Source organism: Spermophilus citellus (assembly GCF_964194105.1).
Source record: "Spermophilus citellus genome assembly, chromosome: 13".
In the NCBI taxonomy this organism is placed as follows: Eukaryota; Metazoa; Chordata; class Mammalia; order Rodentia; family Sciuridae; genus Spermophilus; species Spermophilus citellus.
Window position 1 is genome coordinate 13,845,587 of NC_138193.1, and position 15,767 is coordinate 13,861,353.

At 50.8% G+C, this 15,767-nt stretch overlaps 1 protein-coding gene across 2 annotated transcripts in view; it reads left to right on the forward strand.

Moving 5' to 3' along the window:
* The window catches only part of ACOXL (acyl-CoA oxidase like), a gene marked incomplete at its 5' end in the record, with an annotated part of 295,548 nt that overhangs the window by 15,839 nt on the left and 263,942 nt on the right, over positions 1-15,767 (forward strand). For both annotated transcript variants that reach the window (XM_081265193.1, XM_081265194.1), the window contains 5 exons: positions 6,585-6,671; positions 7,137-7,235; positions 11,824-11,938; positions 12,241-12,327; positions 14,453-14,525. In XM_081265193.1, the coding sequence (XP_081121319.1) occupies positions 6,585-6,671; positions 7,137-7,235; positions 11,824-11,938; positions 12,241-12,327; positions 14,453-14,525 (461 nt within the window). The remainder of the gene's footprint in view (positions 1-6,584; positions 6,672-7,136; positions 7,236-11,823; positions 11,939-12,240; positions 12,328-14,452; positions 14,526-15,767) is intronic.

The window sequence follows — 15,767 nt, forward strand, 5'->3', positions numbered from 1 at the left end:
GATCATGTGAAACCCGTCTCCCCCAATGGTGACATCTGGGTAGCCATAATTCAAACATAAAACTGGTAAATTGACATTGGTACAATTCTGTTTAATGAGGATACAGACCTTAGTTTTCACATGCACATTTGTGTGTGTGTGTGTGTGTGTGTGTGGTTCTATGCAACTTAACACCATAAATAGATTCAGTAACCACTCTGCAATCAATCTATAGAACTGTCTCATCATTACAAAGAATCTTGGTGGTGCTACCCCTTCGTAGCTGTATCCATCCCCTACCTCACCACTGACCTTTAGCCACAACAAATCTGTTCCCCAGGGCTGGGGATGTGGCTCAAGTGGTAGCATGCTCGCCTAGCATGTGTGGGGCCCTGGGTTCGATTCTCAGCACCACATAAAAAAAAAACAAAATAAAGATATTGTGTCCACCTAAAATTAAAAAATAAATATTAAAAAAATCTGTTCTCCATCTTTTAGTTAAATTACTGGGGGAATGACATAGAGAGGGCAGTTTGTTCATTTTCACTGCTACATAATATTCCTTTGCATGAATATATCATAGCACTTATCCATTCACTTTCTCATGTTGCTTGCAGGATTTTGCTAATGTAAAAAAATGCCACTGTGAATACTCTTGTGCATGTCTGGCATTGAACATAGGCACAGGCTTCCTTTAGCTATTTAACTAGGCATGGACTTGCTAGATAGAGGAACGCCTGACACTAGAGGCCATGCCAGTATTATTGTATCAACTCAGCCCTGTCAAAAGCATACACTCCAATCCCAGGGTCCACATCCTCTCCATACCCGGAATCCTTAGGCTTCTCCTTTTTTTTTTTTTTGCCAATATCATGGCCATAAAATGACATCTCACTGCTTTGTGAGGAGCTCACCAAGGGTGGTGAATGGACTAGCTCAGGTAGCTAGCGTGGCTCCCTGAATCCCAACAGAGGCTTAATCCCATGGCCCTGCCTTTTCCCTCTGGCCACTGTCGGGTCTGAAAACAAATTCCCTTGTCCAGACACCTGGTCCTTTTGCTCCAGGGGAAAGATTTTAACTAGAACCTGAAGACAGACGATGGCACAGGAAGCCAGGTTGCTTGGTGGTGAGTCCAAGATGGCGGCTATTTCAGTTCCACATGGGCATTTTCTAGGGGTGAGAATGGAAAACAAAGAAATCTGTGCATGCCGACCTGTGGGGAGGGGTCCACCATCAGCCCCTTTTGGGGAGAGGCTGGCCTCCCTGGGATTCTTCCCTCCTGGATGGAACGGCTGTGGCTTTCAGAGAGAAGGGCAGTTGACCAAGAGACAACAAACAGCTCCTCCTCTCAAAAATGCTGAGGATCCCAGTCCAGGCTCATGGTCCCATCCTGAGGGTTCCTGTGCTACCCACCCTCCTACCCCTACCCGTCCCCCCTTGGGGTCTTGCAGTGAGCTCAGGGACAGAGTTGTACAGGGAGTATTGGAATGAGCAGGGGTCAGACCTGAGACCTTGCAACAAAGGGCAGCCTGTGGCTCCAGCTTAGATCCTGGATCAAGCAGCAAACTGCAAAGGAATAGCACGCATCAGCTGGGAAAGTTTGAGGAGTGCACTTCAGGTGATGTCAGAGGACCTGTGTGATATTTTTAGGAGGGATAATGGTTTTAGAGCTGTTTTTAAAAAGTCTTTATCTTTTACAGATGCATAAAAAACATTTAGTGATGAAATGATAGGATAAACTTCCTGATAATCCTGGGTGTGGGAAGGGAAGGCCATGGTGGAGGGACATGAAGTGACATGGACCCCGAAGCTGGGGAGTTACTGCTGTTTGGGTCCAGAGTTTCCTTCTGGGATGATGAGAAGTTCTGGAAATGTAATGGTTGCACAGCATTGCAAAGGGACTCAATGTCACTGAACTGTACACTAAAAGTGGCTAAAAGCTTTATAGTATTTTATCACCATAAGGATGACTTAGTTAGCAATAGTTACTATCAACTCCACTGATTGCCCACACATCAGTCACTGTGGGAGATCGCTTCCTGAACTTGGAGTCCTAGATAGTGGGAGAAACCTGTGCACCCTGCCCTGAGTCTGGCCTGGAAGCAGAGGCTCTGTCCTGGTCCTGCAGGTGGCGGAGAGCTTGCCCAGGAGGGCCTATGCTGGGCTGGGAACAGCTTTCGTGTGCTCTGGGTGGATCAGGGGTTCCCACCAGCCCAACAGCAGCTGGAAGCCCTTGCTTTTCATACGAGCTGGCTGTCAACCTGGTGTCACCATCAACTCACGAAAGTCATCTGCACTCCTGGAGCCGGGCCTCGCCCAGTCTGTGTTCCTGCAGAGGCTCTGTGTTGCCCTGAGCGCTCTGGACAAACACAGTTCTGCTCAGCACTGCAGCCCAGTGCTGGCAGGGCTGGGGCTGGCTCAGAGCCACCCAGAGCAAAGGGCTAGGAAGGCCAGAGAGGTGCCAGGGACAATGGCTGTCTTCACGGGGGGCTCTGCATTCCCCGTGCCAGCTCAGGAGCCGCTCCATGGCCCTCCACCAAACACGTGGATGTACCCGGGGCCTCCGAGGCCCGAAGGAGCCTAGTGCTTCCTCCCTGGCTGCATGTCGGCTCTCCTCTGCTCTCTACTCTCCATCGCCCAGCTCTCTGTCAGTCTGCTGGGCTGCCCTAACAAGGTGCCATGAACCAGGGCTTAAGCCACAAGACATGTTTTCCCACATTTCTGGAAAGCCCAAGGCCAGGCTGCTGCATGGCGTGTCCTGGCGAGGGCTCTTGTGGTGCGCAGGGTGCCCTCCTCCTTCTGTGTGTGCATGATGAGGAGACAGGCTCTGGTCTCTCTTCCTCTTCTCACATGGGCACTAGCCCCCGCGAGGGTTAGACTTCGTCTATCACTAAGGCCCCAAGTACCATCGCACTGGGGGCAACGATCCAAAATAGGAATTTGGGGGCACATAATTTGGTCCAAACACTATCCTTTCTGGGGTCACTGTTGTCTCAAAAGCCATTTTCCGTGCTTCAGTGCATCCCACGTGAGACGAAAAGTCCCCGAAGGCTCCAGAGGCCCTCCAGGAGACCCGCTGTCATGATGCTGGGTAGGAGGGGCCTGGCCTGTCACAGCCATGGCATGGCAAGCTTCCTGAGCATATGATGGACCTCCAGGGCTCCCTGTGGCAAGGGAGCAGCCAGACAACGAGGGTGCACGCCCTGTGTCTAGGACTTGCTGGTCATGGTCCAGGCCTTCCTACTGTGCATGTACCTTAGCTGTCCTTCTGTAAAGATGGTGCCGCTGTGGCCCATCCACAGGCTTTTCGTACAGATCTTAATCAATAATGCTTCGAGGAACCCCGTGCCCAGGCTGGCCTGTCAGAGGAGCTTGTTGAGTGGTGGGGACTGTGACCCCTGAGATATGGCTGGCAGCCTCCCCAGCAGTGGTCCTGGGAGGGGCTCTGTGAGTGGACTGAGGAGGAACCCATACGTGTCTCTGCTCTGACTGGTCCCAGTTGCCTTCTGGTCCCCACCTGGGGGTCAAAGGTCTGCTAGGCCCACCCCTTGGCCCCTTGGTCCTGTCCTCCTGCAGCTCTCAGTGCTTAGGTGGCTCGACTGTGTCCTTCAGAGGCTCCTGCCAGCCCTTGCTGGACACTCTGTGGTCATCCCCCAACCCCCGGCACCAGATGCGGAGTCCTTTCCTTCTCCAGGTTTGAGAGGACCAAGTGGGGGCATTCTGAACAGGCCCTCTGGGCACACGTGGGGACTAGGGCCTTCGTTAGGCACCTCTTAATCTCCTTGCTACTGCTTGCCCCAGTCTCTCTCAGAGGAGATGCACCTCTCAGCATCCTGTCCCTTGAGGTCTGCTGGGGCAGGACACCAGGCGGTGATGGCAGTGTGGACATGCTTCCACTTAGGGGCACTCTGGATGGATGCCGGCCTCAAAATCTCCTCCCAGCTCCTCCGGGGTCCTCCTCTAAGCCGCCCACTGCAGTTGGTGGGCCTCCACCCCCTGGTGACTCTGGCTAAAGACCAGGGATCTCCCAGAGTCCTGTCTTTCCTTTTCCCACCAAACACTGCCCTCAGCTTTGTCTCCTGGATCTGTCCTGATCCCTCTGGTTCTCTCCCTAGGGACCCCCTGCCACCTTCCTCAGCTGGCTGGCCATGCCTCTCCCCTCCCCCACAGCTCCTGCAGGAGGCTGGGAGGCAGGAATCACCTTTTAGACCCCACCAGGGGATCCAAGCTTGGTCTGGTTGCCCGCCATTCACAGAATGTACCTTTTGTGAAGGAGAACCCCACACTGGGATCCATAGTATGGATGGGGTCTCTCAGATGCCTCCTCTGTTTACTGGTGCTGTTCTCTGAAAACTGACAGCCGGGGCTCCTCCTATAGCTAGAGAATGGAAGCTTTCAACATGCAGCGGCGCAACACTGTGATTCTCCTTCCTCAAGACGAGGAAGGATTAAACCTAGAAGAGGAATAACACTGTGAAAACTGGGTCAGCTACCATCCAGATTTAGGGGTGGAAGGTTAAACTTCTTGTTGTTTGAGTAAAATATATTTTGTAAAACTTTACTTCTAAGATGGCTTAGGGAAAAATACATGCAACCCTTGATGTCATTTTCCTGAGCTGGCAACAGCAAGGTCATGCCGAGTGCCCTCCGTGATCCTGTAGGGAAGTGCGTTGAGCGGCCAGGGCAGTAAGCCTCCTCCCAGGACACTGGGATTCTCCAGATGAAGGGCACTTTCTACATCGGATGGGATTTGTGAAATTTGCTGTCCCAGTGTCAGAGTGTTTTAGCTGGTGTTGGCTTAGAGTTGATGAAGTCACATCCCATAGAGCTGAGATTAGTGTCATTGTCATAGAGCTGATGGTGTTAACCCAGGCTGCCCATGTGTGGGGGCCACAGGCAGCTCGTCCAGGTGCCAAGGATCCCAGACTAACGCCCACTCTAGACTTGCCTGAACAAAGAGGGCCTCGCTGGGCCCTGGGGGCAGCTGGCTTCAGGCGGGGTGCGCGGGACCTCTGGGCCACCTCCTTCCTCTCCTCATCCCCTGTGTGTTGGCCAGCTCACAGCAACCTGGCCACCAGCAGCACCAGGACTCTGTCCCTCCAGGTAACAGCTCCTTTCCCCCAGGGGAACCTTGGATGGACCCATCCAGGTCATAGGGCCATCCCTGAGGCCATCCTTATTGCCAGGGGCATGATGGGCCATCAGCCAGTCCTGAGCTACAGACTCTTCCTAAAGCTGGGGACGGGGTCAACATCACCCACAAACCATTTGGACTTATTCCAGGGGAGAAGGGCCCCCTAGAGGATCACTGGGGCATGTGGCTAGGAGGGGCCAGAATGCTGACCTGCGGGCCAGCCAGCGTCTGTGCCTTGCAGTCAGCGGCCAGCTCCCTCCAAGCGGTCCTGCTGCACATGCCTCTTCTTCCCCCTCCTTCCCTCTTTCCCCTCTTTTCTCCCCCTCGTCGTCTTCCTCGTCAGCAGCACTTTTCCAGGGCTCATGAAGACTGGGCCAGGTGCCTGGCATTGGCTGTCACTGAAGGCACTCCATATGACAGTGCTGAGGCCAGGTCATGGTGACATTATGAAGCCCTACTAGGCATTAGGCGGCTTCCGTTTGAACTGCAGCTTCCCTCTCTGACCCTCCGCGTCCTCCTCTGTGAGGTGGGCATGGGGATGTGTCTGTCACAGTGTTGTGGGCCTCAGGGAGCTTGCGTGTGTGAGCTCCATTTGTCACATCAGGCTCCACATCACTCATCTAGATTTCACAGCACCGGGTACTAAACTGGAGCAGAGCCCAGGCTGACTTGTCCCAAGCTGTTGACTTGCTCTGACTCGCTCTCCCATCAGCCTGTTTGCTGACATCTTGTGGCAGGGCTCACCTCTGCAGATGGTGGTCAACATCTGGCGTCATTGCTCCAGATACTTTTCTACATACCAGATGCCGGTTTCCCAGGAAACACCTTCAGAAGGGTGACCACCTTCTGATGGGGTGAACCAGGCCGCCCTGAGAAGGAGGATTGAGTCTCTGTGGAGTTGCGGGGCAGCTGCTAAGAGCCACAGCCAAGTAATATGATACATGGCATTTTTGGTTAAAAGGTGATGCCAGCTAGCCATTCAGATGATATGATTATGTTAAGATTTGCATTCATATGGATATTGGACTTCTGCAGTTCACCTGGGCCTGCTATGAGACTCCTGGAGAGTTCGCATTGGTTGGGGGAAGTGCAGTAGGAGGGAATTCCTTCCGGGGGAGGAACTTCCTCTGGGGATGGGGAGAACGCTGCGTGAGTGGATCGGCAATCTTCCCGGGCGCGCACAGGGAGGGCATTAGCGGCAGTTTCAAAAAATAAAGTTTGTTCCTGCTTGAGTGGCTCGTGTGATTTTGTGCCCAGCCAGACTGCGGCAGGCAGCCTTTCTAAGAGAGGGACCCACAGGCAGAGAGCCACTGGAGCTTGCCAGGCAGTGAAGGGGCAGGGCACGGAGACTACTCACCTGTGGGATCTAGGTCAAGTTCAAGGTTCCTGGGATGGAGTTTGCCTAGTGGGTTTGATTGTCATTAAACTGCTGACCGTTGCTAACAATGCTTTGCATTTTCCTTGTTTCTAGTGTGGAATCATTTATTGGCTATTTGGTGGTGCTGTGAGGAATCTTGGAAGCCCCAGACATGTCACTCAGTGGCTTCAGCCACTCAAGGTATGGCGTGCACCTGAGCAGGGAGCTTCTTCTATGAAGAGCCTCCAATATCTATAGTAGTTAGATATGTGTGAGTGTCTTAAGAAAAAGAAAATAAAAGAACATTTGGGTCAGCAAAATTCTTGTTCCAAATTGGAATTTCAAGAGTATCTTCTTTTTTAAAAAATATATTTTTAGTTGTCAATGGACCTTTATTTTATTTATTTATATGCAATGCTGAGGATTGAACCCAGTGCCTTACACGTTAGGCAAGTGCTCTGCCTCTGTGTTACCACCCCTGCCCTCTTATCTTAAATACTGTGCTGATCCTGCCATCTTGGTAAGCTCACGTTAGGTGTCATCAGGCCGCGCTGCAATAATGATCTCCAACTTACCTCTCCCTTTGTCACCAACATTCTGATGGTCTGAGGTCTACAGTTGAGGCTCTGACCAGCTAGTCACCTTCTCACATCTGCTGAACTGCAGGAGCAACAATACACCGGGATGTTTGCAATGACCGAGAGGGGCCATGGAAGCAATGTGAGAGGGATCCAGACGGAGGCCACCTTTGACCTTGCGGCTCAGGTGAGGAGTCTGTACCGTGTTCCATAGTTGAGGGCAGCGGGTGACCTATACAGACCAGACTGTCCTTCTTCCTGAGCCCAGCTTCACACCCTGTGTGTGTGAAGAGACGAGTTCCGCAGAATCGTCCGATGGGGTGAACTGGGCAGGCCTGAGGACACAGGTCTGTGGAGTTGGGGGGCCTCTGCAGGAGCCAGACCTTGCACAGAGAGCTTGCCAGGTAGCGAAGGGAAAGGCCTGGAGACTCATCACACTTGGGACCCTGCTGTGTGGCTGAGGAGCTCGGATTCAGAATAAGCGTCTATGTGTTTAGGTGGAGGTGAACGCAGGCTCAGGCTCTCTGAGCATGATGCCACGCGGCACCACGCACCTCGCTCGCACTCACCGGCTACCCGCTGGACCGGCTCTACAGGGACAGCCTTACAGCTGCTCTGCCCTTCCCAGGAGCATCAGGCGGAGGATGCTCAGAGCCGTGTGTGTTTGCTACTCTCTAATGCTGGAGCATTCTTAGACCCGGTGTTCCTTAACAGGAGTCGAGTCCTCCAGGATGGCACAGTGGTTCCTAGTGCCCATGAGGGCTGGGTCCAGGAACCCCCATGGATGCCCAAATCCATGGATGCTCGAGTCCCTTAGAGAAATGGTATTGCATAGAACCCATGCACATCTTCCCGTGTAGTTTGAGTCATCCCTAGGGTACTCATGATACCTAATACCATGCAAATGTTGTGCAGAGTTGCTAAAATGCATTGTTTAGGGAAAAATAGTAAGAAAAATGTCCCTGGATGTTCAGAATAGATACAATTAAAAATATTTTCAAGCCAGAGTTGGTAGAACCCAGGGATTTGGAGGGCCAAATGTATCAAGCAATGTTCTCACAGTCACCTGGGATCGTATTTCATGTGACCACTGGAGGCTCCACAAAACAGTCTTTCTCTACTTTTACTGAACGTGAAGAACTCGATATTTTGATATTTTCCCTTCTGCTTGTTTCTCCTCTCCCTTTCTTGTTCTTTTCTTTGTTATTCTGCTTTTCCCTTTTTTTCTTATTAGTGAAATGAGTATGTTGGTGAAGACTCTCTAAATCAATCTCTCTCCACATCCTGGGTCACAGCCTACAGTGTGAGACCCCACTTTGTAGACACCCCCTCTTTAGCAACTGCTCCCCTTGAATAAAGAAAACAACTACTTACTTATTTCACCCTCTTTTATAGTTTCTTATTTGATACTGGGTATTCCGAAGGACTACTTGAAGGAGCAGTACATCTTGAAGTTCTTTCTACAAGTGAGACTTTGTAAACCTGCGTGTGTAGGCCTGTGTGTGAGCATAGTGTGGGCGTGGCACAGGTGTCCATTCCTTAGCCTGTTCTTTTTTTCCCTAAGCATGTCTTTCTGAACCTGGACTTTTGTCTACAGAGTTTTCTTGATCACAAATGCTACTTGGTTCTTCTATTTTGTTTTGGTTTGGTGCTGGAGATTGAACCCGGGGTTACTTTACCGCTGAGTCACATCTACAGCCTGTTTTACTTCTTATTTAGGGACAGGGTCTCACTAAGTTGCTTGGGGCCTTGCTAAGTTGCTGAGGCTGGCCATGAACTTGTGATCCTCCTGCCTCAGCCTCCCAAGCCCCTGAGATGACAGGTGTGCACCACAGTGCCTGGCCCACAAGTGCTGCTTGTAAGTGGCCACCATGTAGGATGACATCCAGGCGATAGCTGTATGGAGGGTGCTCTGCTTTCCCTCCCCCTGATGTTCATTCTTTGCAGTAGCCGGTGATGTCCAAGGTCATGGGAAGAGCAGGAGCGAGCGCTGCTATTCAGAGAGCCCCTGGCTTTGCAGTGCTGTGTCCAGCTGCCTCTGCAGGGTGCTCTGTGTTCTGTCCAGCACCGCCCCTCCGTCACGACGTTCAGAGGCTCCCGTCCATGGAGCATGCATGTGCTAAGGTGACACTAAGCACTCTGTGTCTCATTGTGTCCAATGTCCTACAATCATATAGAAAGGTAGTGTTGTCCCTGTCTCACAGATGGGGAAACTGAGGCTCAGAGAGCTTCAGGAACTGACTCGGGTCACGTAGTTAACGAGAGAGTCTCAGATGCTGGCCGGACTGCACTTCACAGTGTGGCTTCTGCTGGTGACGGCTCCCTGACCTACATCTTTTGGGTTTTGGCCAGTTTCTTTCTTCCCCAAGTGTCAGTATCCAGGTCACCTTGCTGTCATTAATGGGGGAGGAAAACCACCTACAACTGTTATTTATTTGTTTCTCTTTACGATTATTTTTTTTTTCCCCAAAAAACAATGTCCTGCATTGGTCCCATTTTCCCAATGCAGCATAAATGACCTTGCTACCTGGTGACTTCAGCAGCTGCCGCTTGGTGATAGGGGAGCTGTGGAGTCACAGTTATGATGCGGAAAGTTTGGTGTGCGCTCATCTCTATGGGGACAAGAACAGCCCGTCTCAGACGCACCCCACCGGCAGCTGGTGTGGCAGAGGGTGGCTTCGCCCTTCGTTGGGTCTCGTTTCTCCTTCGTTTCCCTTCTGAAATGCCAGGCCATGCCAGGAGCCTCCCTCCTTCCAGGACCGGGGAAGCTCTCAGGTTCTGGTGACTCACTCCTATGAGTTGGTTCTTCTGTTTGTTTGTTTATTTATTTAGTTTTTGGGGGTGTGTGTGGATGGGCTAGTGGTATGGACAGTTAAGAGGTAAGAGAGAATTTTATTTTTATACTCCTCTGTGTTCACTGGCAAAAATAAATGAGGTTATGAGCTCTCTGCCCAAAGCAGCTGTTTATTTTTTATTTTTTATATTTTTAGTGCTTGGCCATTTTGCTGGCCTTCAACAAATAGTTATACTAGCAACCGGCACACATGGTGTGTGTTATTTAGATCCAGTTTTAACGCCAGCATTTTGGCTGATGTAAATTTTCCACATCAAACATCTTGCCAGAAGTGACAAACCTCCTTCCCAGGGTGTGCCAGATGTTTATGGGGACGGTGGCCTCTTGCCCTCTTCCCCGTCCCACCAGACCTTCTCTGCCAGGCCAGGGTTTCCTCTGCTCCTTCCCTTACTCCCCCACGGGCAGGTACCCCCACCACACAGGTTGCTTTGCCGTTCTTCCCACTGCACCCGGCCTAGCGCCTTTTCTCTGTGAGGACTCCTGGCTGGCCAGATAAGACAAGGACAGCCTCCAGAGACTTTTCTTGAAAAGACTCGGCTTGTCCATTTATGTTTCTGAAAAGCTCTTGCACATGTTAGAAGTTTCCCCGTACAAACCGATGTCAGAGAGTGTTTTCTTAGGCCTCAAGACTGTGTTTCTTGGCCTGAGGCAAAGTGCAGTCTATATACTTAATAATCTGAAATCTGAGATCATCTTTGCACGATCAGTAGCTTGTCAGTTTAGTTCAGTCCTCTTCAGTATCGTCAGCTCCAATTATATGTGCAGTTTCCCCCTCTGTCACTTCCCCTGGGCTCCCTGACCCATCGTAGGAGCTCTGTGCCCAAAGCTGACAGTGTGGCCCTCTCCTTGGCGAGAGATTGGAGGGTGACTCATGTGGCGAGCAAGGCTGGGGAAGGCCAGGGGCGAAGGGCGGCATTTCCACGGGGATCCCTGTTCAGGCTTCCAGAGTTGGAAACAGAAGGCTGAGTTCTGAGCAGAGGTTGAAAACAAAATACCTGCGTTTCCTCCCTGCCTCGTCCCAGTGACACTGGTGCTGGAATCGTGGCCAGCTCATGGTGGCAGACTGCGTGGCACGTTCTAAGATCCTTTTCCTCATGATGTGGAGAGAGACCCGTTGATGGGTGCTTCTGTTTTAAGGTCTTGGGTGTGAGAAGCTTTGGGGCAACATTTGCTTATGTTATTCATAGGCCAGAAAAATGGCTGAGCAGGTTCTGGACCCATCTATTCAAAGGTTTTAATGATTTCTTTTTCATAAAAATAAAAATTGTTCAGGCTGCTATTCTAAGCAATGGAGGGACTAGGTCAAGGTTGCCTGTGTATCTGGTCTGCACCCAGGCACAGTGTTGGCCTCCGGTTAGCTGGTTGGGTGCTGTTCAAACAAAGGCCCATGCCAGGGATGCAGAGACAGCCCAGGCCTGTGAACAGTAGAGGGCAGAGAACCAAGAGCCTTGCCCAGAAGGGATAGGACAAGATGAAACACACAGATGTGGGGCTTGGAACAACCCATCCAGGGCCCCGATCATTGGATGTTTCCTTCTTCCATCGGGACCTCCCAGGTGGGGTGTTGGATTATTTTATTCAAAAGTTAAAACCTCAGTAGGAAGTAGTCTAGAGAAAGAGAGACGCTGATCACTGAGGAAGGATAAACCATACTTTAAAACCAGGCAGGCTGGGCTTGATGGTATCAGAAAGAGAGATCAGGAAGGGTGAGGGATGAAACCTGGGCACTTGCTCTGCTGGGGGGGTTCATGCCCTGAAAACTCACCTTGCTGAGTCTGAGCGCTGGCACAGCTGGTGGCCTTGGCTTCACCAGGTGGAAGTATCCAAGTGGGTCTGTTGTCATAGTGTTCTCTGTGTTGAGCCCAGGAGCTAAAACGGGCCATGTGGAGGGAACACTCCGTGGCTTCCTCTCTCTCTGCAGGAGTTTGTAATCAACACACCGTGTGAAAACGCCCAGAAGATGTACATCGGGAACGCCATGGGTGGGAACTATGCAGCCGTCTTTGCCCAGCTCATCATCAATGGAAGTTCACAAGGTTTGTCACCGACATGGGAGCCAGAGGATTTGCTGTACTGTCTCTCTCTTTCCCAGCGAGTACTTTACATGGAACACCACTTTGTGGGGCTGTTTCTATCTTCAGTACCAACATCATCTCCTACATGGAAATGATGATGAATTTATCCTTATGTTCTGCTGTTATTCCCTACTGCATGCAGTGCACAGTGCAGAACTGAAGGAATTCCAGGATCAAAAGAATTTCACCCCATCCCAGGAAGTGCGTCAAACCCTACTCACATCTTTTGGGAGTTTCCTAAGGGTCTCTGTTGCCTCCCTCAGGGCCCCACTGTTTCATCGTTCCCATCCGGGATGAGAATGGAAGCTTGTACCCAGGAGTGACAGCTATTGATATGATGCACAAGGAAGGTGAGCTCCAGAGAAGACAGACCAAACCAGCCTCATCCCTCCCAGCTTCTTGAATTTCCTAGTAGCAAGGCAGCTACTGGACACTGTCCATCTTCTCTGTCCCTTTTAGACTTGGGCACTTGGAGGGCAGGCTCTGTGCTCTCTCTCTCTCCCCCTTAGCCCACTGTGGTGTTTATGCCCACAGGCCCTTGATGACGTCTGAGACTGGCACAGAGCATTAGTCTGCTAAGGCTAAGCAGGGGCTTCAGTGCCAGCAATTTAGCATCTCACGGTCCTAGAGACCAGAGGCCTAAGATCAAGGGCAGTGAGGGAAGGGTCTGACCCAGGATTCTCCTTGGCTGGGAAATGATCATCTTCATGCTAACATCCCTGTGCATGTGCCTGTCTCCGAATTTCCCCTTCTTATAAGGACACCACTGTTTACATTAGGGCCACTCTGTTGACCTCTTTTTAACCTGGTTGCCTCTGTATGAACTCTCTCCACTAAGGTCACGTTTATAGGGCTTAGAGCTTCATAATATGGATGGGGGAGCACAGCTCAACCTTAACACTCAGTGAGACCACACTGCAGCCGTGGCCATCTTTGGCCAAGGACCAGCCAAAGCCAAAGAAAGGAGTGTGAGGGGCTGGGGTTGTGGCTCAGTGGTAGAGCGCTTGCCTAGCACGTGTGAGGCACTGGTTCAATATCGGCACCACGTAAAAATGAACTAATAAAGTAAAAAGTATTGTGTTCACCTACAACTAAAAAAAATAAATAAATAAAAAGAAAGGAGGGTGAGAGTGAAAGAAAACAAGAGAAGAGAGTGGGGAGAGAAGAGGGAGAAGGACATCCCTGGGGGAAGGATAGAGTTTCATCTCCAAGGGAGCAAAACTAACCATTGCTGCAGAGGCAGGGCTGGGCTGCAGGTGGGTTTGCTAGGTTGGGTTTGCTGGGTGATTGGGCCCTGGCTGGCCCTGGGCCCTGGAAAGGACCTTGTGCATCATGTGTTGCGGAGAGCAGAGAGTGGGCCAAGCTCTTAAAAGGTCTCTCCATACATTGAAAACACTGGCAACTGCGGAAGGTCGGCCTGGTTTCCTTGTAAGCTCCAAAATCTACCCTGTCCTTGTCAAGGGGTGAGGTTTGAATAAAATCTTTTATGAAAGAAGGCATTTTTGCCTCCAGATTAAATCTCCCTAAAATTTTTTTTGAGCAACACATAGACCCTAGTGTCTGACCACAGGTGCCATTAGGAAGTAGGTCTGGCAGACTGTAGGACACTGCCCCCCTCCCGTGTCCTTGTGGCCATTTTCCTTGTTGCTGCAGTCTGGCTGGGCACAAAATAACCAAGCCGCCACACAGCCTTGTAGGTTCAAAGCAGGAACTCCTTTATTCTCTGCACTCCCATGCAGCCGGCCTTCCCCACTCCCACCACCACACCACACACCAACCGGAAATCTCTCCTCCGGAAAATCCCTCCTCCTCCTCCTCCAGCACTTCCCCAACCAATGGGAACTCTCCGGGGAATCCCCTCTAGAACTCCAAAGTAGCAGGCCCAGGCGGACAGCAGGGGTCTAATATGCAATTGAATACACGGCTTAACATAACCATTATCATCTCAATGGCTTGCTGGCATCACCTCTCAACCACTCTGTTCTGGCAAAAATGCCATGCATCATTCCGACTCAGCTATGGCTCTCAGCACCTTGTCTTGTGGGATTTGCTTTCATCAGTTCCCCCACCACACACACACACCATGCTGAAGATGAGGCCCTGGAGGCAAGAGCCCTGTGGTTCTGCGTTCCTGAGAGAGCAAGCTGGCCCGCCATCTTGCCTTCCTGTCCTTTCCTTGCCTAGAACTCTCCCTTTGAGAACCACTGTGACTTCTGGAAGGTTCTGGTGGGGACCTGCCCACAGTCTAAGCCTCGGAGCTGGCAGGCTGCGCAGAAGGAAAAGCACACTCACTGTCCTCTGTACTTGTGTGGGAGTGGGCTGAGTGGGCTCAGGAGACAGACAGATAGACCACATCCTCACCCCTCAGCCCCAACCCAGAGCATCAACAGTTCTAGAGCAAAGGCTTGGGAAAGGGCAGGGCCAACATGGCTGATGCCTGGATTCCCTGCAGCTACGTTCATTTCTGTTCTCCAGGTCTTCACGGTGTGGATAACGGGATCTTAATCTTCAACAAGGTTCGGGTACCTAGGGAGAACCTGCTGGATAAGTGAGTGGTTTTCTTCTCAGCAACTCTGCAGATGCTTGCTTTTCTCCCAAGCGAGGCCTGTCTTCCCCCAGCCTCCCTGACAAGCTATCGATAACTCACTGGAAAAGGCAAAGACACAAATAGAAATAAATTAAAATGATCCAACTTGCCGTTGCCCAGATACAATGATTGTCACACTCCAATGTGTCTCTCTGGACTTTCTAACACATCAACAGATCTAGAGAGATATGTCAGATTTTACCAAATGAAATTTTTACCAAATGAGGATGCTATCTTTTTTTAAGACTTATAATTTCCATTTAACATTATTTTACAAATATTTTAATGTAACAATAAACACACTTAGGCATTATCATTTTTAACAACACTATGCAGTCTGTTAAATAAATGGTCTCTAAGTTTTGTCATCGAATCCCTTATTGTTGGGCACTTAGATTGTTCCATTCCCCCCTTCGTACACTGATTGTTGCTGTCCCATCCTTTGTGGGTTTTGAGCGTTCAGGCATTGTCCTTCAGCTTGGGAGGCTGTTAAGACCACTGCTTTCTGGAGGGATGAATTCAAGGTGTTCACTTCCCAGTACCTCACAGTGAGGTCAAGGTGAATTCAACAGTGAGCTGAAGGCTGCTTTCTCAGGTGCATTCTAGGGATGAAGGTTCAGGGGTTGGTTAATGATGCTTCCCCCACCCCCAGAGGCTAGAAGCACCAATTAGTTTTAACTTTCTCAGCAGAATTTTCCTTATCCTATGAAAGTCCTGAGCCACCATCATATTTGGGTCTCTGACAAAGCCAACAGTCGGTGTGTGGATAAGCAGCTGTCTCCCTGGCTGCCTGTGGATTTTCCTTGAACACTTTACTCCTTTTTGCTGCCTGCTAGTTCTTGTCAGCAGATAAATATGGTAGTAGATGCCAGAAGTTTAAGAAAATTGTGTGGGAAACAAACTTAGAAGAACCAAATTTTGTTTGCTCTCTGCCATGAACTGGGAGGAAACAGAATGGAGACAACTAAAGAATCATCGCAGTTACACCGGTGGATACCCAAGACCCCCAGATCCTCTCAGGGGCCACCAGTGCCCATGATAGCAGGTCTAAAGACCACCAGCATCCCCTGGAGGTGTCTGTACATCTCCAGTCACCTGTCAGCACCACCCCACTTTGGAGGACGGGGAGGAGGGAAGATCCCTGTCCCACCACTCTGATGAGATCTTGGTGGCTTGGCCCATCCTCCAGAGGCTGGGCAGTGC